This window comes from Peromyscus californicus, unplaced genomic scaffold, assembly GCF_007827085.1.
Source record: "Peromyscus californicus insignis strain IS unplaced genomic scaffold, ASM782708v3 Scaffold_14__1_contigs__length_90479793_seg_2, whole genome shotgun sequence".
Lineage (NCBI taxonomy): Eukaryota > Metazoa > Chordata > Mammalia > Rodentia > Cricetidae > Peromyscus > Peromyscus californicus.
In genome coordinates this window covers 14,298,356-14,321,794 of record NW_026294436.1, presented here as the reverse complement: position 1 = coordinate 14,321,794, position 23,439 = coordinate 14,298,356, and the positions used below count along the sequence as shown (strand labels likewise).

Here is a 23,439-nt window from a genome sequence, read left to right as displayed (position 1 = left end):
CCTGAATCTGCATATCTCGGTCTGTTGTGCTAAGTGGTCACGGTGCCTCAGAGTCTGCGAGAAGTGGGTCACACACTCCTCCAGAAGGATCCGGATGTCCTCAGCTTAGGCAACATTAGGTAGAAGTGCTGTAGACATGTCCCCCGTTCAACTGTGTGCTATGACTCAAGGCGCTGCCCACCTGGGCAGCCATGTCAGGCCAATAAAGACCTTGGCCACTGAATGGTATGGGGAGGTTGTATGTGAGAGCTGTTGGTGTGCATGCCGATGTGTAGGGAGTATCCATTGCAGTCTCTCTCTCTCCTCTCTCTCTCTCTCTCTCTCTCTCTCTCTCTCTCTCTCTCTCTCTCTCTCCCTCCCTCCCTCCCTCCAAACCCAGAGCTTGCTGATTCAGTTAGAATGACTAGCCTGTGAGTTCCAGGAGTCTAAGTCTATCTTGCCTTCCCAGTCCTGGGGGTTCAGGTGCACGCCACCACAGATGGCTCTTCTGTGGGTGCTCTGGATCTGTGGTCAGGTCCTCACACTTGCACAGCGAGCTTCCCCACTGAGTCATTTCCCCACCTCCAGCAGGGAGGTTTTCTGTTGTGGGTGAGGTGGACCAGGCGGGGAGGGTTGCCAGTGCCTGGTGACAGTGACAGCAATACTTCTGTCTGTCTGTCTGTCTGTCTTGATGTGGGGTTTGTAGTTTCCAGGCCAGCCTCACCCCAACTGACAGTTACAGGGTTCTGCTGGAGATCCCTGGAGATAGACACTGTCTGGGCAGAGGGATTTCAGGTCTCCAGGCTTCACCAAGGTAGTGTCTCATCTCCCTTGGTGCTGCCAAAGGGAAGGCACGGGCTGAACACCCAGAATCCCCGAATCTGAAATCCAAGATGCTCAAGAATGTGCACCAACATGGTGGCCCAAGTAGAAAAATTCACACTTGGCTTGTGTGACAAGTTGTAGTGCAAACATAGGCCCACTAAGAATCAGGTGTGAAATGATCTTTAGACCATGAGTCTGGAGCACATAGGAAATATAAATGAGTTTCCTGTTCAGTTCTGGGTCTCATCCCAAAGCTAACTCAAGAAGACAAAGGTTCCAAAATCCAGAAAGTCCCAAGATCAGAAACATTGTTTACCACGTGTGTGTGCATGCGTGCGCATGTGTGTGTGTGTGTGTGTGTGTGTGTGTGTGTGTGTGTGTGTGTGTATGTGTGTGTGCATTCGTGTGTCCCCCTCTAACACTCTCTTATTCCCCAGGGACCAGATCTCTCCCTGAACCTGGAGCTGGGCTGGCGGCCAGAAAGCCCCAGAGATTCTTCCGGCTCTGCCTCCCACGGTTCTGGAGTTACAGGCATAACGTGGTCACGCCCTGCTTGGATGTGGGGGACTTGAACTCAGATCCTCACACTTGCAAAGCAAAGTGCTCCTAGCCGCTGAGCCGTCCTCCAAGCTCTCTGGAGCACTTCTGACCTAAGAACTTTGAATAAGTGACATGTAATTATAGTCACAGTCCAACTGACTTTTCCAAGGGACACCGAGGGGTCTCCCACTTGGCACGTCCCCCATATAGCGTGCAAGCATGCCTGGGGAATGCAGTTTCTGTAAATTTGCCTGCCCCCTTCCTTGTATTCAACAGACACCGAGTTCAGGGGGCTGAGCCTCACATGGTTGTGAATTCCACGGTGTCTTTGTCTAGTGAGAATTATCCAGAGGGCCCCTAATTTCAGAGAGGTCCCTTGAGAACTCCTGATCGTCCTGCCTCTACTTCCTGAGTCCTGGGATTACAGGTGTGCACCATGTCAACGTCTATGGTGTTGGGAACCAAACCCAGGGCTTTGTGCATGCCTAGCCAGCTGTCCGCTGCCTGAGACCCACGGGCAACTCTCATGGCCCACCCGTCCCTGGCCTCAGGCTGCTTCCTCACTTTTAGGTGGATGGAGGTGCTCTGCCTTTTAGCGTCCATTCGGATACAGTTTTAAACGCACTGTGCAGCCAGAACTATTTCTGAAGAAAAAAATCTAGCAGTTTGTTTTCCAATTCAGCCCTCTTCAGTGATAATGGAAGATGGAAAGAATACTTTCCATTTAGCATTGAGGTGGATATAAGGGCACATAGTGGTGAAGCCCTTCCCCTATCCACTGTGTGTGTGTGTGTGTGTGTGTGTGTGTGTGTGTGTGTGTGTGTGTGTATGCTTGTGCTTGTATGTGGAGGCCAGAAGTTAATTTCACATGTAGTAGCTCAGGACACGGTCCACCTTGTTCTATGAGATGCCAACTAGCCTGGAACTTGCTGATTTGGGTGGGCTGGCTGAGTGCCCCAAGGAGATGCCTGTTTTCACATCTCCAGAGCCAGGATTACAAGTGTGTATCATACTTGGCTTTTTTTACATGGGTTCTGGGGATCAAACTCTGGTCCTTGTGCATGCCTGGTAAGCACGTTACTACTCAGCCGTTTATTTCCCCAGCCCCAAGTCATGGGTTTTACATGCACGCCAACCATGTTGTCTCTTTCCTAGAACTGGGGTTTCGAGCATGTGCCTGCCTTTTTTAAAAAGTGGATTCTGAGGGTTGGAGCTGGGTTCTCACACTTGCATAGCAAGCACTTTATGGGCTCAGCTATCAATTGTAAACTCAACTATCTAATTCCCAAGTCCCCATCCACCTGCTACTTGGACATGCCTTTGACAGTGTGTTGACTCCATGACATGTAGCTTGGGCGCCAACCCCACCCCCTCCCAAATCACTACCACCTGTCACACAAGAAAAGTTTATTGAAAAATAAAGTTCTCCCTAGTTTCTCTACAACACAGGAAAACAAAGCAGTGTTCTTTTTGCCTGGGACAGTAAGTTGGGGACAGCGACACTTCATTGGCAGGACCCTGTGACTTAGCCCCAGGACTGACAGTAGAAAACCAGCACACCAGGATCCATTTGAAGACACAGACGTGAACGGCCATGAGCTTAACATCAAGGCTGTGACAGCAACTGCAGCGGAAGGGACGTCACCATGTCCTTTGGCATCGTGGTTACATTATTTCCTTTAACACTTGGGATGGGCTCAAAGCAAAACAAAACCACAAAACAAAAAGAGTGCGTCCCATGGGCTGATGTGCTCATGCTCCCGGCCTGCCATCCACCAATGCTCTCTCTGTGTACCTCCTACCCACCCTGGCTTCCACAGGCAACTACCCACCACATCAGCATAGGCATCCCAGCTGCGGGGAAGGTGGAGCGGGAGGGTCTGAGTGGGAAGATGGCAGCCTTAAATGCCACAAAATCGGGGGCAGATTGGGCTCTGAAAAAGATAGACCCAATCATTTCATCCCTTAAACTGAGATGAGAGAGGAGTTGGAAAAGCACACTGGATTCCCCGAAATTCTCCTCTCTGTTCTGCACCTGAAATCCACCCAGAGCTGTTTTTACCACGGAAGAGGCTAAATCCGCAGAACATAAACAGCAAACTGGTATTCAAGTGACCTCTGGGCCCAGTTTTGAAAGGAGTAAAAAATCCCTGCCTTAGGGCCTCATGTGGCTCCTCTGGGGGTGGTGGTGGATTTTTTTTTTTTTTTTTTTTTTTTTTTTTTTTTTTTTTTTTTAGGGACCAGGTCATGGGATTTATCTTGGATAGGATGGGAATGTGGCCAAGGTAACCAACCTGCTGGGAGCCACCCTGTCCAGCAGGGGGCAGCAAAGGGTCTCCCGGGGACTGTAAATCCAGTAGTTCACTCTTTCTTTGCCTTAAACAAATTGAAGATTCTATTATTGCATTATAGAGGAATAAAAATTAAACTCTAATTCAAGGAGTGCAACTTGTGAGAGAACTTTTAATTTTGAGCTCAAAAAGTTCCCCAAAGAAACCCCTGGAATGTTCCAGAACATATTGGTGGGTTCAACTTCACTTAATAAAGTCTTCCAGTCTTGTTTCATGGAGTGCTGAAGACTGACATGTTTTCCAATCAGTGTATTCAAGAAAACACTAGAATTCCAGTGAGCATGGTAGGCACAGAGCTTAAAACATTTGGAACAATTAATTCCTATACCACGGATCGACTCAACAAGATTTTTATGTAACCATCATGTTTGAATTAACAGATAGGGGGCGAGCGCAGCTCTTTATTTCTCAAGTTTTATGATATACTACTAATATCAATATTGAACATTCGCCAGGCTTTCTACGAGCCAGGCACTGTGCTATGGGATCCCCACAGAACCCTAACGGCTAGGAGAGCTAGAGTAATTCTTATTTTCGGTATCCAAGACTAGACAGCTAATTTGGTCTTTTGCTATATGTAAAAAACAAAACCCAAACCCAAACAACTTGACTTTGCACTTTCTGTTGAAGGCAGTAAGAATGAAAGGAACTCCTCTCCAGCTCCGAGCTGCTAGCTTCCTGAATGACTATAAATCTATTTCTGCCAGCCGTCTACTCTAATGAAGACATACTCTGCAGCCACACACACAGGGACAGATGGGATAAGAATAAAGCCAATAGAGAAATAGTTTTAAATAAATAAAACAGTCCAGGCTTGGAATAGTAACACACACAGCAGAGCCTGTCGTTAACAAAATACTTGGCTTTTCCTTTTCGGTCAAGAAGTTTGGGGGAGGGTGGCGGTGCCTAATTACACACAATCTAGGTGAGCCACCCTGGTCTGACACAAAGCACACACACACACATTCTTCTATCAGCAACAGAGAGTTTCAGTGCAACCCAGCTCACCGATAGGTCATTACCAGCGAGCAGTACTGCAGCAACACCCACGTTCATTCACTAAGGAAGGGAAAAAAGGGAGCGGACCGCTCTCACCTCCATCACGCTAACTAGTTGAAGCATGTGGGGGCTACTGCTTCTGCAGAGATGTCCTCAAGGCTGATCTTCTGCCTCAGGAATGTGTCAGCCAGGGCCGGGGTGACTGGGGAATGCGGCCCTTCACTACCTTGGCCACCATGAGACTCAAGAGATAGGGTCTGGTCCTGAGGGTGCCAGCAAAAGAATTCTGGGGGTGCATGTGCATACGCCACACACTGGGAACATATACAAACACGCACATGCGCACACGCTAAATGTACAGTCTTGTGTGCACACATGACTGGGAACATAAATAGCCATGTGCGTGCACACATACTGTGGACATATGTGTAGTTATTTCAGGCTGGAACAATCTGCTATCAGCCTTCAATGGCACCCAGCCTTCAAAACCCAACCCCCAAAGAGAAGTGAAAAGACATGTCAGGAAGACATGTACCACCACCACCACCACAAGAAAAAACAAAAAACAAAAAACAACAACAACAAAAAGCCAGACAAGTATTTCCACACACTCACCAGAACCTAAAACAAATCAAATGATTCATTTCAGAGACAAAACAAAACTCCAAAACAGTCAAAGCAAAAAACTTCATACAGCGTTTCTGTTTGCACACGAAATCAGTCCGCACACAGAAATGCATGAGGTGTGAACTGGGATTCTCTGGGGCATGGCCCCCCTCAGGAGTTCTTGCTCTGAAAAGGCCTTCACCTTCTGAAGAAATGCATTCTCTCTTAATAAATCACATAAAGGTTCCCCCCTATTTTAAGAGCCTAACATCACAAACGGGGAAATAACCCCAAAGACGAGATCGGATCACAGCGCGGGAGAACACGAGTTCTGATTTCAGGTGTCTCTCCCTGTGGAAGGTTCAGTTATACCCAGGCCTAGGTTTCTACAATAGGTTTTCACGGCAATGCTGTGAGTTCATTCTTTGCTGACTTCCACACCTGACAGGCAGAATGCCCCCCACCCCCACCGTCAGTTTCTCTGGAAGGTCACTTGGCCACACCTTGCTAACTCTGAGGAGGGCTGGGAGCTGATGTATATTAAGGGGACACCCCACCTGTTGTTAATGCCCTCAACAACTAGAGTGTACTTAACCTCGAGAGAGCAGGAGCCCTCCAGGGAAAGTGAGGCTTACTTCTGGCTAAAACTGGAAGAGGAATTCATTACATGGTTGCGTGACTTGGGTCTGGAGCTGGAGAGGAGGAACAGGAAGGTGGACAGAGCCTGAGCTCAGGGCCAGGCAGCTTCTGCGGGTGGGAACAAGGCTGCCACTCCATGCTTGTTCACAGCTATCTGCAGCATGGGGATCATTTCAGCTTGGGGCACCCCCTGCTGGTTGAATGCCAGCACTGTCACCCACAGCCCATTGGGGACGCCTAGGGACTTCAGGTCTGGAAACTCTGGCAGATTGCCACAACTCTGGGGGTGCAGCTAAGAAGCCCAGTGTCAGGGAAAAATCCTTCCTCACAATTTCCTCCCATCCTGCTGCAGGAAGCCACTTTTGCAAGGGTTAACAAACATGCTTCATAGCTAGGCTTTTAAACTTTCGCCTGCCTGGCGGCTCAACCTGGGCAGAGAGCATTCCAATCAGGTCTTGAAGGACCCTGTCAGTGCTTAGGATAGGATTCCCTTGCCATTCCCCGTCCCCCCACACAGCCCCCAGCACACCTCCCCACTCCACTTCATTCTCTACGACTAAAATATCAGTCCCTTGAGATGCCTACCTTAGGGCCTTAGGAAAAAGGCTGGAGGTGTAAGTGGTGTGCGTATGCGCCCAGATAGAAACAAAAGAGGTAAGCAGATCAGATTTCCCAGACCTAGAAGTCCCATGCCCCATCTCCCTACCCCTTGGTCACCCCAAAGCAGAATCTTCCTTTCTGTTGCTTCCAGAGGGCTCAGCCAGTCCTGGGCCTTGCTCTGCTTTTCAGCTAGGCAGAGAGGTTCCGTCTGGCCACAGGGAGGCGCTGGGCAGCACCAGCAGGCCAGGAAGTCTATTCTACCAGCCGGGGCTGGGTGGACAATGCTAACGGCCGGCCAAGAGGTAGAAGAGGGTTGGTTCATTCTCCAGCATGGAGAGATGCATGGGCGGTGTCTCTAGAAACTCACAAGCGTACAGAGCACAGAGGCAATACCTCAGCAGGGATGGACTCACAAAAGGGCTCCAGCATATCTGACTAGGTTAACCTGCTGCCAGGTCCTCCACAGGGCTGCTCACACTCCTAAGAAGAGTGCTTCAAGTAAAGGCCAGCTCCAGTCTCCCACCCTCCGTAAGCCACACCCACTGGGGAGCAGCCAGGACATCGCGTAGTATTCATTCTGAACTGTCCTTACTTCCCCAGAAACCACCAAGTTCATGGGGAGCCCGTTCCCTGGAACTCAGCAACATCAGTCATCACTGGGGACACAGCACGAATCCCCCTCTTGCTACTAACTCTAAGACTGTCACTCTTCCCCAAATCTTAGGTGTTTTGAAGCTAGAGAATCCCCCTCCAAGTTCAAGGGCAGTTCTTGGAGTCGTCAGTTTTCCCACGTCCCTTCCCTTAGAGGGAGGGGGGGCCAGTTTACCACAGCAGCAAATAAGAATTACACAATCCTGTGTTTCTGTGACCAAGGAATTCTAATCAGAAATCGGGGCCAAGCTGTGTAGGTGGGTGGGGAGGGGACACACAGGAAAGCAGCCTCTCCTGTCCACAGCCCAGCCTGTCTTTGGCACTTGGCAGGGCCCTCAGGACACACAGACTTGTCCCCATCAAGGTTATCTGCCTTTTAGCTGCTACCTGCCAAGCCAACACCCGGGACCATCAGCTCCATGATAATGCTTTGACAGTGCCTGGCTGTGTTTTCAAAGCAAAAAAAAAAAAAAAATAATAATTTTTTTTTCCATTTTCTGAGACAGGGTCTCTTGTAGTCTGGCCTTGACTTTGCTATGTAGCCAAGGATGACCCTGAATGTTTGATCCTCCTGTCTCTACTTCTTACCTGTATTACAGGTGTTTACCTGGTTTTGTGTAGTGCTGGGGATGGAACCCAGGGCTCCACGCATGCTAAGCAAGCACTCTGCAAACTGAGCCACATCCCTACTCTTAAAGACATTTTTTGTTTTTTTTTTTTTCCTGTGCTGCCCCCGGCCACCAGGAGCCAGGCTCCCATCGCTGCCCTCCAGCATGCCACCTCTGCATCCTGCACAATGCCAGCAGAACAAGAAGCTCCTGATGGTGGCAATTAACAGTGGGGGACAAAGAGGAAACTCTGTTCAACCCCTTTCCTCCCTCCCGACCCCACCCCCATCCTCCCAAATAAATAAATTAATGGGTTTAGGAATGTCCCCAAGGTTCTTTCCAATCAGCTCAATTCCTCTTCCTGTTTTGTTTTCAGTTGAATGAGTCTCCAGACTTTCATCCTTTCTTTCTTTAAAAAAAAAAAAAATAACCCCGGAGCAGCTGCCTGGACACTTTCTGGGACAGAGAGGACATTCGTCGCACCAGGGAGAAGCCAGGCCCCTGGTCTGACCTCTCTTGTCTTGCGGTTTTGATGTAAACTCTTGGGATGCGCTGGCTGCAGCTGGAGCAGTACCAAATCCAAGCCCTGGACCAAAGAGTTTGGGCTCTGGTCAGAGTCCCTGAATGACTTCGGCCCCCTGGCCCTGCCCAGCGGAGCCACCTCTTTCCCATCTGAACAAATTCGGAGTGGCTGTGCTATAGGCAGTCTTTGCAGAGGGCCACTTGGCCCTTGATGAAGTCCCGGCAGGGGCAGATCCTCTGGTGTGTGGGGTGGGCCCCGGCACAACTGAAAAGCAGAAGATCTCCTTGGAACACACAGTGCTTGCTCTTGGGGTAGAAGGACGGCACCAGGATGTCCTTGTACAGTTCTGAGCTTTGGCAGGTCACCTTATACCTAAGAGGAAGAGAAAGGTACATGAGGTCAAGGTGCCGGGACAGGACCTGTCCACACTGCTGAATCACATGCTCTACGGTGTGGGAGCATATCCCATCGTCCTGCTTCAGAGACAGTATCCTCCGTCTGCCACCGTTCTCCCCATCTGGGGATCTCAGCTTTGCAAAGAAAAGCATGTTGCCAAACATGTGTGCCTGGGACTGGCTCTGAGGCTGGGCTCTTTGGGGGAAGCGGTATCTGTAATGGAGAAAAACTGAGAACAGCCTGCACACTCAGGCGGGGAACAGGCACTCTGTGCTGTGGGGCTCTGTGCAGCTGCTGAAAAACAATGGAGAAGAACTGTGTCCCCCATTGCGAGAGCTGTCTTGGAGGAGGCAGGTCATAGGGCAGGATGAACAGGGTGATGAACACGGTGTGTGAAAGCCACAATGGAGGCTGGGAAAGCCAGTTCAAGTCAGTAAAATGCTTGCCATGCAAGCCCGAGGACGGGAATCCCATGACTAGAACCCAGGTTAAACAAGAAAGGGTGGCATGCACTTGTAATCCCGGTGCTGGGGACCTGGGGACAGGCAGATTCCTGGGACTCGATGACCAGCTAGCCTAGCCCACTTGGTGAGTCCCAGAACACTGGAGACCCTGTCCCCAAAAGCAAGGTGGACGGCACCTGAGGAATGGTAGCTGACGTTAATCTCTGGCCTTCACATACATATGTATATGAGTGCACCTACACACCCCCTCCCACACACACACACACACACACACACACACACACACACACACACACACACCCCACAGGTCTAAACACTGATGTGCAAGCAGTAGCCACTTCTGAGGAGCAAGACCAGGACAAAGCAATGCATTACTGAAATATTTTTAGATGCTCACTTACTATTTGGCTGGGAATGGTGGCTCACACTTGTAATCCCAGTTGAGTTCAGGGTCAAGCTGGGCTACATAGTGAGTTCTAGGCCAGCCTCTGCTACAGAGCGAGACACAGTCTCAAAGCAAAGCAAACACCAAAGAAGAGGCTGGCATGGTGGGGCATGCCTGTTATCCCGGCAGTTGGGAAGTGGAGGCAGGAGGGGCAGGAGTTCATGGTCATCATCAGCTACACAGTGAGTTCAAGGCTAGCCTGGGCTACATGAGACCCTGTCTTAAAATAAGTAGAAGAAATGAGGAGTGGAGAAAGATGAAGAAGAGAATGACGAGGAGGAGGAAAGTAGATCTGTTTTCAAAGGCTTTTTAATCCCAGCAACACTGGACTCTTGGTTTGTTCAATTCAGTGTGTGTGTGTGCACACGCACGCTCACATGTGTGAGGTCAGAAGTCTCGATCCTCAGGAGAGCTGTCCACCCTGTTTTGTTGAGGTAGGGTTTGTTACAGGCCTGGAGCTGGCCAGATGGCTAGGCTGGTCAGTGAGCACTCGGGATCCTCCATCGCTGTCTCCCAGCCCTGGGATTGCACTTTTATGCTGTGAGGTCCGGCTTTGTCGCTTGGGTTCTTGGAGATCAAGCTCAGGCCCTTGAGCTTGACTGGCAAGCACAAGTGAGAGACCAGTGAAGCCCTCTCTCCAACCCTCCCCCTCGCCTTTTGGTAGGGTCTCATGGAGCTCAGGCTGGCCTTGAACCTGGCAAAGATGGCCTTGAATTCCTGATTCTCCTGCCTCTGCCTCCTCAGTGCTGGAACTGTAGTGTGCTGGACCACACCCAGCTAGTACTGGCCTCTTATCTCAAAGAACTTTAGGTCCTTCCCTCTCTGGTAGGCTGCACTAGCCCCCTCCAACCAGTACCCATCCTACCCACCCAGAACAAGAAAGGCCCGTGGGCTAGTGGAAACCAGTTACTCCTGAGGTTCCAAGAACATGGTATTGAAGGTGCCAGGCAGTTCCATGTTTAAGTCTGAGCTCTGTCTTGTAGCAGCTGTGTGACTCTGGACAAATCACTGCACTTCTCTGTTGTAAGATGGGACTAGATAAACCTACCTGTGACAAGTGGCATTACCAGAGAGCACTCACAGAGTCTGTGAGTTAGCAGTCAGCTAGAGTTAATGCTTGCCATGGTTAATACTCATTATCGGGATCTGGAATCATCCAGGACACATGCTGTGCACATCTGTGAGGAACTTCTAGACTGGGATAACTGAACTAGAGGACCCACCCTCAAGGGGAGCGGTACTATTCTATGGACTGGAGTCCAGTCCGAATAAAAAGGAGAGAGCGAGCTGAGCCCCAGCATCCACCTCTCTGCTTCCTGACTGTGGATGTCATGTGACCAGCCACCTCACGCTCCTGCCGCTCTGCCTTCCCCACCCTCCAACTGTGAGACGAACTTTCTTAAGCTACTTCCATCAGGCATTTTGTCATAGCAACATCACAGGTGACAAACACAGGCTCCTGGGTCCTTCAGAGGGTGCCCCAATTGGTCCATGCCGAGGAAGGGTCATCTAGGTGCAGTTAGGAGAGAAAAGTCACCATGGGGTGCATGGCCTTGGGACACAGACTTACACGTCACTGTTCATTCGTGCAGGAGGATCATGGCGACTGCTGTGGCTTCACTTAAGACACCTCTGGCGTCCTGTCACCTAGCAGCTGTCCCGTCTACCTCTGAGACGCCAGGTGGAGGAAATGAATGATCCATACCCCTGGGTCACTTGGACACTTCTGATTACTTGGGAGCATATGTGGATACACGGCAAGTGAGTCCCTTGTGGGCTGCAGGGTGGCATCCACTGCGGCAAGGCTGCTTGGAAAGTGCTCCAGCAGCTCACACTGCGGCCTCACCACAGAGCACTTTCATCAAGTTCACAGCTACGAGGCTGTGGACACAGAGCTTCTGGCCCCTTTCAAATACTGTGCCTCCCCCTTGACCTGAGCATCTTCTTGTCCCTGCAGGGGCTAAATTGATTTTTTTTTCTTTTGGACCTATTATCTAAAATGTAAAATACAATGTCTCCTGAATAATCAGACTTTCACAGCAATACAGCAGAAAAAAATTATAAGTTGCACCTCTCTAAGTTGGCGATCATTTCAACTTGAGTTTTTACAAGATAGCAATTAACTTTAAGAGGTAGCTATATTACTGATCTGGCTTCACATGAATGCACACTCTTCTTTATGGAACCAAGGCCCCACTGGGCTTGCTGGGGTGGGCACTGGCACTTCCTGGGGCTCTATGCATTAACTGTTTAAATTAAAACATTAAATTATTTACGGTTAAATATTTAAAAAGGTGTGCATGTGCGTAGGCAATAGGGTCATCATCATCAGTTACATAGTAAGTTCAAGGCCAGCCTGGGCTACATTAAAAAAAAATCACCATCTCATTGTCACTTCGTGTCATGGTTCATATTGACCGTCAATCTGAATCACCTAGGACACAAACCTCTGGGCGTGTGAGTCAGAGTTTCTGGGTTGGGCGAGTTGAGAAAGGAAGACCTATCCTAAATATGGAGGGCACCACTCCATGGTCCTAGATGGAATGAAAAGGAAAAACCAAGTGGATTCCAGCCTCTCCTTCTGCTTCCTGACCGCGAATGAGGTATGACCCTCTACCTCGGGCTCTGGCTGCCATGGAGACTGCACCCTCAAGCTGGGAGCCTGAACACACCTTCCTTAAGGTGCTTTTGCTGAAGCAAAGAAGTAATTTAGTGCACCCGAGAATGTTCTTAGTCTGCAGATGAGAAAACTGAACTAACATGGGCCAGACCCATGCGGAGCTGGGTGTGGCGGTGGACACCTGTAATCCCAGCCCTCCTACTTGGAGCTGGGAGGCAGACACAGGAGATTCCCCGGAAGCTCACAGGCCAGCAGTGGAGAAAGCAAAGGAGAGTCTGTTTCAAATAAGGCGGAAGGTGAGGAACACCTAGGGTTGTACTTGGACCTCTCCATGCATGTCCTTGTACAAAGTGAGTGTGCAAACCCTCACGGACATACATAAATACATGCGTGTACACATACATCATATAAACAGACATCATACATCTTTCACACAAGCCCAGGTCATACACACATCATATGTGTACATGTGTTGAGTGTGAGAGGTGAGGTCTTTCTGGGCTGCAACCTGCTCCCCCTCCTCCCCCCGCCGGCTGGGAGAGCAAACCCAAGCAGCACCTCTCAGTCCGACTCTAAGACAGAGCCGTGCAGAGGCTGAGCAGGCCCTGCATCTTCCTCCCCCATGAAGCACTTACTTCAGCAAGTCCTTTTCCTTGTTGAGGTGTTGAAAGAAAGACGGCTCGCAGATGAGCTGGTTCTCCTGGCACACTTGCTTGCACGACTGCCCAGGCTCGGCCAGCTTCACCTGCAAGGCGCTCAGGGGAGGCCACATCACTTGGCCATGGCAGAAGTCCTAGAACAAAAGCGAGGCCGTCATCAGCGAGGGGACCGAGGACACAATGGGGCAGCTCCAGCCCAGCAACCAACCACGGGCGCCATGCTCAGAAAGAGTGAGGAGGAGGACACGTCCCTGGGACAGGTTGTGACCTCTTTAAACACCAGTTTCCAGGCTGAGGATGTGGCTCCACTGGAGGAATGGCTTTCTCATATGCATGAAGCTCTGGGTTCTACCCCCTGCACTGGGTAAACCAGGAGTGGCGATACATTCCTCTAATCCCTGCTCTTGGGAGGCAAAGGCAGGAGGGTCAGAAGTTCAATGTCATCTTTAGCTATAAAAATGAGTTTGAGGCCAGCCTGGGCTAGAGGCTCTGTCTCAAAAACCACACACACACACACACACATACACACACACACACACACACATACACACACACACACACACACACACACACTTCCTCATTTCTCATGAGGACCATCTTTGGGGCCATTCCCACTAGCTCTGACCCCTCTTCTTGGATTCTCCAAATACTACACACAGTTCATGCCTGCACTAAGCCATGGGTAGCACAGTCCTGTGGGTCTGGATGCTGTTGCTAAGGGTAACAGCGTGACTGTGCAGATTCCCAGTACGGTGCAGTCTACATTAACGGCTACTGTTCTTGCCATCACAGTTGTGGAAAGCTTGCATATGAGAGCTAGCTGCCCATCCATCAGGACAGCTGTCATGGACAGAACCAACAGTTGAGAGACACGCGGGCATCTGGAAAAGCTTACAGTGTATCCCTGCTGGTTAACGTAAGCACCTTAAGTCCTTGGGAGCAAATGGGTACCTCTCACAGCCCTTCAAAATTGCAATGAAGAGACTTTCAATTCAGCATACCCGACGCCTCTTGGGCGACTAGACAGCAGGAGAGGTGTATCAACTTTTTTACTTGTCTCCTTGCTGTGACAAAAAAGCTCACAAAAGAAACTTGAGGGAGCAAGGGCTTGTTTGGCTCACCTGATGGTACAGTCATGGTGGGCGAGGCAGCTGACCTGCCCTGTGCTCACAGGCAGGAAGCTGGGAGAGAAGAATGCTCTGCTCAGCTTGCCTTCTCCCTTTTAGCCAGTTCATGGGACAGTGCCACCCCTACCCAGAATTCCCTCTTCAGTTAAGCCTTTCTGGAAACGCCCTCATCAACACACCCAGAGGTGTGTTTCCATGGTGATGGTAAATGCAGCCAAATTCGCAATTAGATAACCATTACAACAGGCAATCCCCAAGGACACCTAGACCACAATGCGCCTGAACCAGAAGGCAAGTGAGGATTTCTCAGACTCTTGAATTTGGTGACTACAGTTGGACTTTTAGTATCCTTAAAGGCCCATGTGTTGAAAGCTTGGTCCCCAATGAGGTACTCCTGGGAGATGTTGGAGCCTTTGGGAGGCTTAGAGCCTTCAGGACCTTAGGAGCTTGCCTTCGAGGGGATGTAGGAGTCCCTTCCCGTCTACCCAGTCATGAGCTAAGCAGGTTTTTGTTGTTATTTGTTTGTTTAGACTGACTTGACTTGTGTGTGTGTGTGTGTGTGTGCCTGTGGAGTCCAGAAGAGGGCACTGGATCCACTGGAGCTATAGTTAGTTACAGGCAGTTATAAGCAGCCTGCAGTGGGTTTGGGGAACCGAACCCAGATCTTCTGCAAGAGCAGCAAGTGCTCTCGACCACCAAGTCTTCTCCGAGTCCCCGAGGTGTGCAGGTTTGCTTTGAGACCTGCTCAGCCACGACGTACCGCTTTACCACAAACCCACAGCAACGAGGCCCAGTCATGGATAGAAACTTAAACGGAGCCGAAAGGAAGCATCCCTATTCTGAGTCCATCATCTTGGGGATGTGCTGTGGCTATGGAGGACTCAGCAGCACACTTAACATCAGGCGGGGGAGGTGGAAAGCCTGCAAGGCTAAACGTTCAGATTCTGGCTCTTACAACTCTGTCTCTCTCCTAGAACAGCCCCTGGGTTGTATCCTTGTACCTGGTGTTTCGGAACAACTATGGAGTTTCTTTTCTCATTCATTCATACCCTCCTACAAAGTGAAATTTGAGGCTGGAAAGTCAGATGGGCCAGATCTGAAGCCTGACCCCAGGGCACTGGCTCTGGGCACAGGCCCTGGGCCCATCTGGTCCCTGGCTCATTTGTACTGTGGTGCAACCAGCAGAATAAAGGAAGAAGCTCAGGCACTCACTGCCTCCCTTAAGTTCCCCGGGAAAGTTGCTTCTCTCAGGGCAGCTTTCAGACAAGGCCTGGCAGGCATACGGAGAAGCTGGGTTTCATGGATGAATGGTCACCCTGCATCTATTCTACAGCAGGGCCGGAGTTGCTGTAAGGTTCAGACAGCGGGAGCTGCCCTTGAGGCTGCACGGTGGAGCTGATGTGACAGTAGCTGTCTTCCTCGGGGCCCTCCCACACACATGCCCTGCTCAAGTCTGCACTGAACAAAATGGGCCCACAGGTACCTGTCCCTGCTCTTCACGATGGCCTGCATCCTTTCAGGAGTCTGTTCTAGGGGCCAAAAGGTCCAGGAATAGTAAAAATAGCATCAAAGTCTTAAGCTTAGAGAACCATCCAGACAGCTTGAAGGTAACAATTGATCAGAGGGAGCCCACGCACGTTGTCACAGAAAGCAATGGCAGAGGGGGGCTGGTCCCAGTGGGGGGACTTCATGGACGCCTTGCAAGCTTCCTCCACCTGACCCATATAGGAAACGGGGACAGTGACATCTGCCCTTCACTCCTGTGCAGTTGTGAGGATAAAAGGGAGGAGAGGTAAGAAGGATGCTGAGGATAACAGCGCTGTGCACTGCGGTGGGGTTGAGTCACTGGGTCATAGACACAGCTGATCTATGAAAGCATCTCTTGGCCCAGCTGCTTGCAGGGCACAGTGGGAAGGCAGGTGCCAGGCATCAGCCTCCCCTCACCCACACGTACAATGGCCAGTGGGTGTGATCAGGAAGCTGGAGGGACGGCTCCTCTGTCTTTCACCCACAGCCCAGGCTACCAGCAACGCAAGCTGTCTGGCTGTCTTATGCCAGCTGCTCCTTCACTTACCCATTTACACATTCACTCATTCTACAGATCTTGCTAAGAGAGAGGAAGGTGTGTGTCCATTCACAACTTTACACGTGACCGTCAAAGCCCCATGCTTTAATGGCATCAGAAACAGGAACATGAAGGTGTGCCTCTGGCCTTAGAGGTTCAGGGTACAGTCTCGCAGTAAAAGGCTGGCACTTCCCAAACTTCAGAACCTGTGCACGTGGTGAAGGTCACCTGGAGGCCGGACGGGGCTGGCTCTACAGGGAGGGGAAGAGTGGTGGCAGCTTAGAGCAGCTTCCGGAAGAGCCAGACCTCTGGGCTGGGTTCTACAGGCTGTACAGGAGTTAGCGGCCCATCACTAACACGGCATGCTGCAGCTAATCGGTGCTCGGTAAAGAGCTACTGAGTGGGGCTGCATGATTTTGGCTTCCTGGAGGCTTTGATAGGAGTAAAGTAGAAAAAGAGGCTCTTCCAACCCAATGAGGCATCTCTGCAGCCAGATGGAGGGATAAACAGTCATTGCCAATCTGGTTAACAAGCTCACTTGGGGCACACACCATCTGCATTCCCCGATCACGTTCTTCCTGCCATTGACGCGCGCGCGCGCGTTCCTCAGTGTGTTTGGCTATTCTGAAATTGTCGTGCAGTGAGGAGAAATCACGAATTCACCAACAGAGTTGTCAGAGCAAAGCTCTCTCCTTTTCTGTCTCTGCCCCTCCCCCGCCATGTGTACACGTGTGTGAAGAGCCGACCGACACCGATGTATGTAAGAGACCAATGTCTGCTGCTGTTCTTTGGCTGAGATATGGTCTTCTACTTTTTGGGGGGGGGGATTCATCAAGTGGGCTAGGCTGTATGTCCAGTGAACCCCAGGGACCCTCCGGTCTCCATCTCCCCATGTCCCAAAGCATGACTGAGTCCAAGGACTGTGACGGAGACACTGGTGGCACCCCCATAAAGGAGCCTGGAGTTAGAGTGCTCCCCCCAGCACCTGTAGAGCTCAAGAAGACTGAGAGCCTGTTCTTATGAGGGATGCACTAAGTGGGGTAGGCTTGACACGCCCCCTGCTCTGGCTGGACCAGGTGGGAAGGGCCATGTGTTTGGTGCAAAGCAGAGGCTTCTGAACAAATGCCAAGCGTCATGTGTGACAGGGTCTTCTCCATTCCATTCAGCCCTGGCTCAATTCCCCACTCCCCCCCCCCAACTGCTTGCTTTCCTTCCTTTTTTTAGACAAGGTCTCCCTCTATAGCCGAGGGTGGTCTTGAACTTGTAGTAATCCACCTGCCTCAGCCTCTGGCCAAATTCTGAACAGAACATGTCCAAGTCTTGGTTGATAGGGCTGTCTGGGGAGGCTGTGGGACTTTTAGGAGCCATAGATTTCCCAGAGGAGTGGGTCCCTGGAGGCAGACTTGGAGGTTTTATCATCTGGCCTTGTCTCCTGTTCATTTCTTTCTGCTTCCTGACTGTGGATGCGACGTGACCAGCCATCCTATGCTCTTGCAACAATAGACTGCTCCCTCAAACTGAGAACCAAAAGAAATTCTTTCACCCATGTTCCTTGTCAGGTCACGGCAATGAGACGCTAACAGTGTCACACACGCCAGTCAGTAGAGCCGACACCAGGGCTGCACATGAATCTGGTGCATCTTATACTTGACTACTGGAGCAAACGCAGGAGAAATGAAAACCCATGCCCATCCCGAGATGGCAGGGAGCATCCCTCCCAGCACTACCCACTGTGGTCAAACGGTGGAGACAATACACCCACCAACTGGGAGTGGAGAGACACAGTACAGCTGTGTTAGGCAGCTCCCTTCAGCCGTGAAAGAGCTAAGTTCTCACTCATGCCTCCAGATTGCTGAAAGAAGCCTTTCCGGGAGGCTTCCAACTTCTTTCTAGTGGGGTTCATAACTCCGTTATGTCGATCTGGAGTGTGAACTCTGTAGACATGAACGTGTTGCGATTGCACAGGTTTTGCTGAAGAATTAATTAGCTTGGTCGCTGCTGCACATTTAATAAAGAGGTAACTGAATTGCATGGGTGGGCTTCTTTTATTTTGTGTGTGTGGACTTGTCACGGTGCACAGGGGTCAGAGGATGACTTGTGGGGTGGGTTCTCTCTCCTTCTATCATGTGAGTTGTGAGAAATGAACTCAGACAGTAAGCTGGCCGGTTTTATTCTATCTTGACACAATCTAGTCATCAGAGAGGAAGGAGCCTCAACTGACAAAATGTCTCCATAAGCTCCGTCTATAGGGCATTTTCTTAATTAGTGATCAATGGGGGAGGGCCCAGCCCATGGTGTGTGGTGCCATCCCTGAGCTGGTGGTCCTGGGTTCTATAAGAAAGCAGGCTGACCAAGCCATGGGGAACAAGCCAGTGAGCAGCATCCCTCCCTGGTCTCTGCATCAGCTCCTGCCTCCGCAGGTTCCTGCCTGCTTGAGTTCCTGTCCTGACTTCCTTCAATGACGGACTAAGACATGGAAGTGTAAGCCAAATAAACCCTTTCCTCCCCAAACTGCTTTTTGGTCATGGTGTTTCGTCACAGCAACAGAAACCCTGACTAAGACAGGTCGTTAGGAAGCAAGCACCTTTACCTGCTGAGTCGTCTTGCTGGCCCTGGGTTGGATTTTATGCTCTGTAAGTTATGTCTGTAAATTGAAAACAATCCCTTTACTGATCATTTAGGAACCCTTACATGGTGCTTTGTAAGAAGTATTTTGAACACAAGATCCCTAGATTGAATTTTCATCTTGTTTTGTTTTTAGTGACATGGGTCTTCTCGTGCAGTGTGGCTGGCGCCAAACACAAGAGCCTCCTGCTTGAGCCTCTCAAGTGTTGGATGTTGGTTTCTGGGTTCTTAGCAGAAGGGCTGCCTGGGTCAGGCACGTAGCTTCGCCTTCAATGTGTATTTCCAACCCTACCCAGTGGGTAGGTAGCATCGCACTGCTTCAGAGAAGGGCAGGGACAGCAGGTCGCCCGATGCAGGCTGTGAACTCAGGCCAGCCCTGCTGACTACTGCCAACACAGTAGGGAGCAGGGAGGCTGTTTCGAGCCAGTGTCCCCATTTACCTCTTTGCAATGCCTTTTCCGGTCACTACCCTGCTGCCCCAACCCCCGTCCTCTCCAGATTCACTGAAGGTCTTCTCTTTGTTTCTGGAACACTCCCCAAGGAGTTCAAGATGATCTGGGAGCTTGAGCTGATTCTGCAGCTGCTCTGGGAGTGGAGCTGGCTGCGCCCTGTCTGTATCCCCACAATGCTTTGCATGTGACCAAACAGCTCTTACCAAGCCCATCACGAGGGGCGGGGTGGGGTGGGGAGAAGCTGAGCTGGTACAGAGCCTGCCAAGCATGCCCAAAGCTCTGGATTCCATCTAAGCAATGCATACATGGGGCACGGTGTAACACACCTGCAATTCCAGCATTTGTGAAAACACTGGAAGACCAGGAGTTTAAGGGGTCATCCTTGTCCACATAGCAAGCTCAAGGCCAGCCTGGGATACATGAGATGCTGTCTCAAACCAAACAACCATGTGACTATGACTGACTACCCTGTATATGTACTTAAAGAAATTTTTTAAAAGTTAGTTTTACTTATTGTGTGTGTGTGTGTGTGTGTGTGTGTGTGTGTGTGTGTGTGTGTGTGTGTGTGGGCACACATGACACAGTACATGTGTGGAAGTCTATTATCTCCTTCCACCATTCGGGTCTTGGGGATCAAACTCAGGTTGCCAAGTTTGGCAGCAGGGGTCTTTACCAAATGAGCCATTGCTCTGGCCACACTCTGCATATTAGAAGATCTTTATAGGAAGCAGAAAACAACCTGTTTCTCTTCTCCAGGTGCTTTCTTTCTCCTGGAGGTAAATTGGTAACTTCCCCCAAACAATGCAGAATGGGAGCCTCATCAGCTTGGGCACACTCGGATGTGGGATAGTCAGGACTGATCTTCTATGCCTGGAGAGTTTTACTCTCGCACTAACTCCCCATTAGCTGGAATCAGTCCTCCTTCAGAGAGCTCATTTCACGGACATAAGCCATGACAAATGTGGGATAGGGCATCGATGGAGAAGAACGAGTATTTTCCCTGGACTCAGTTTCCCTCCATGGGGAGAGGGCCTGCACCCCAGTTGGCTGGGTGTGAGGTAGGCTCCCAGCAGTGACCCTTAAACTCTACCCTGAAGCCTGGGGTGATCTTAAAGGCTGTCAATTTAGCCTCATCTGGTTCCTGCAGCTGCTGGGAGTGTGTGTGTATGTGTGTGGTGGGGGGCAATCTTGAAAGAATTCTGGGATAAAAGTGCTCATGTTCCGTGTAGCCCACATGGAGGACTCCGGAAGCTGAGCCCCGGCTAATGAGTGCTGCAGCTCCAGGTGCAGGAGGGAACCTTCTCCTCCAAGCCCCAGGCTTCCCACCCCTGCCAGGAGGCACCCTGTCTCCGTCCTTGCTGCTCTTTGAAGATACTCTGCAAACGGTAAAAATATAATGAATGCTCCAAGCTCTAAGATCCGAGGCCTGCAGCTAATAGGAGACTTGATCTGATCCAAAGGGGTCTTGGATTCTATCATGCACTGAGGGAACATTTTGGGTCTGAAAGAGTTCCTGATGTAAACTAAGAATAGCCCCCATTACTGTTAATTTAGGAGGAATTAGGAGGACGTCTCGTAAGAAATGCCCAGAGATGGTTTACTAGGTGAAGTACACGCCTTGCAAGCATGAGAATCTGAGGTTGGTCACCAGAACCCATTTCAAAAAGCACATGTGCCTAATCCTAGCACCGGGGAAGCCAAGCTCTGGGACACCTGCATCTGAGATCCTAGCAAATGCATGGCGTTGACATTCATACAGCTTTACACCAGATCTTCAACAAACCCTGACTGTGTGTCTCAGGTCCCACCATGCATCCTGAGTACCCATGTGTGGACTGAGAGCGGATACAGACCCCCACCCAGAAATGGTTAATACTGTCAACCTGGCAAGATCTAGACTCCCCGAGAAGGCAAACATCTGGGCACAACTGTGAGAGTTTCTAGGTTAGGTAAACTGAGGTGGGAAAGCCCACCCTAAATGTGGGCAGCACCATTCCATGGGTTGGAGTCCTGGACTGAATGAAAAGGAGAAAGCGATCTGGGCTCCAGCATTCATATCTCTGCTTCCTGACTTAAAGGAACGGGACCAGTTGCTTCATGTTTCTGCCGCCATGTCTACCCGACCCCACCATGACACACCATACCCTTGAGCTGTGAGTCGAAATAAAACTTCCTGTCATTAAGTGGCCCTTGTTGGGTATTTTGTTGCTGTAATGAGAAAAGTAACTAACACACCCTGCATCTTCGCAGGATGGAGAGACCAGCAGTGGATGCCTGCAACCGTGCACGGTACCAAATCCACACACACCATCTAGTCCCTAGAGCACACACCTATAATGAAGCTTAGTTAGACACAACAGGAGGACCGAAAACTAAAGCGAAAGCAGAGCATTCCAACAGTCTACCGCAACAAACGTGAGGACAGCTTCTTCCTCCTGCAAAATGATTTCCTGTACTGAACTGATATTTACCACTTAGTACTCTGGGATCCCGATTGGGACGGGAAACCAAGCCCTGGGAAAGGGAACCTGTGGATGGGGAGGGTGGTGTACTGCATGTGTGAGTGCACACTGGCAGAGGCTGTGCCAGAGTCATGACAGTTTTGTCCTTTCTGTGTCCTGTGAGAACTGAATGAGCTAATGACAAATGCTGAGCTCCCCGTGTATATAATTATATTACGAGATAGCGCAATAGAGCACGGTGTGTTGAACACTGCCACGAACCTGCTCTTCCTAGTACGCTGTCAGGCCTGGTTCTCAGTACTCTCTGGGTGCTGGCTCATGCAGTGCTCACAGGAGCGTTTTTCCTTCTTTACTAAGGCACAGAGAGCATGAGTAACAAATGCTCAGCTCCTAGAAACAAAAACTCGTGGAACAGGGAGTCGGGTCCAGGTGGCTGGACCGGGGAGATGATTCAGTAGCTAAAATGTTTCCTGTGTAAGCATGAGGACCCAAGTTCAAGTGAAAGGCCGGGCTTGCTGGTCATTGCTTGTAATCCCAGCACTGGGGTTATGGACACAGGCGGATCCCTGGGGCTCACCGGATGGCCAGCCTAGCCTACTTGGTGAGCTGCAGGCCAGTGGGAGACCCCATTTTTAAAAAAAATGGTGATCAGTTCCTAAAATGACACCTGAGGTAGTCCTTTGCCTTCTACATGTGCGTGCACTGCGTACATAAGTGTGCATGCACACTCACAGACATGTGCACATGCACCTATACACACACATGTATGTCCATTCACCCATCTCCTGTTACCTGCCTCGTCCTCCACAGCTGAGCTGATCGGATGCTCTGCTCCAAAGCCCATGCCCTAGAGGCCCAGCTTCCACCTTCCCACCCCTGGGCTGGTGGCCTACATTTATGTTTCTACTCTATTGTCTCTATTTTCAGCTCTACGGCTCTTAGCCCCATTGTGCAAAGGTCCCTTGTTGACCCTTAAACATTGTTTTGCCCTATAAAGAGAACCCCCTATTTCTGGACTGGGCAAGAAGTTCAGATCCCTTACCCACAGGGGTTCTGACTTTGTCTATTTCTGGGTCCGTGTGGCTTTTGAAGTCCAGGGAATTAAACCATCATAAAGGATCACAGTGATGGTTGTACCCTTCACCTCTGAGAGCATCTGCCTCTGCTTCATGGGTTTCTTTTGAAAGGAGGTCCGGTTTGAAAAACCACTCAAGAGTCCTAACGTGTCTAGAATTGCTGCATTTACACCCTTGAAGAAATGCTTCAAAAATGTAGGTTTGATCACTGCATTTGTGTGTGAGTATTCGCGTATGCGTGGACACACACGTGTGCACGTGGAGGCCAGAGGACAGTGTCAGATGCCATTCCTCATGCTCTGCCCACCCTGTTTCTTAAGATAGTCTCTCCCTGGCCCTGCAGCTTCCCCACTCCGACAGGCTGGCTGGCCAGTGAGTCCCAGGGGTCTGCCTGTGTCTACTTCCCTTGCACTGAGATTATAAGTGTGTGCTTCGTGTCTGGCTTCTGTGGTTTCTGGGAATCAGCTCAGATCCGCACACTCGCAAGGCAAGCACGTCACTGCCTGGGCTACCTTTCCGGATCCTAATCCTCATTTTTTAGGGGTTGGGGGGGTGAGGGGTGAGAAATGAAGGGCGGACAGAGAGCCACTTGTCTGTCCCTCACCCTTCCTGAGTCCTCAAGATGTTCTGAATCTGCTCAGGTTCTGAATCTCCAGCGGTCAGGGAGGACCCCACCTTGACCACTCCGATGTCTTATTCTAAGTGTCCATATGACCCTTTATTGTTA

The 23,439-nt window shown here is 50.4% G+C and overlaps 1 protein-coding gene across 5 annotated transcripts in view; it reads right to left on the bottom strand.

Annotated features, from left to right (window-relative positions):
- Positions 1–3,787: 3,787 nt before the first annotated feature.
- Mgat5 (alpha-1,6-mannosylglycoprotein 6-beta-N-acetylglucosaminyltransferase) overlaps positions 3,788–23,439 on the bottom strand; it is a 291,422-nt gene continuing 271,770 nt past the window's right edge. For all 5 annotated transcript variants that reach the window (XM_052736793.1, XM_052736794.1, XM_052736795.1 and 2 more), the window contains 2 exons: positions 12,882–13,039; positions 3,788–8,693 (listed from right to left, as the gene is read on the bottom strand). In XM_052736793.1, the coding sequence (XP_052592753.1) occupies positions 8,495–8,693; positions 12,882–13,039 (357 nt within the window). In that variant the 3' untranslated portion in view covers positions 3,788–8,494. The remainder of the gene's footprint in view (positions 8,694–12,881; positions 13,040–23,439) is intronic.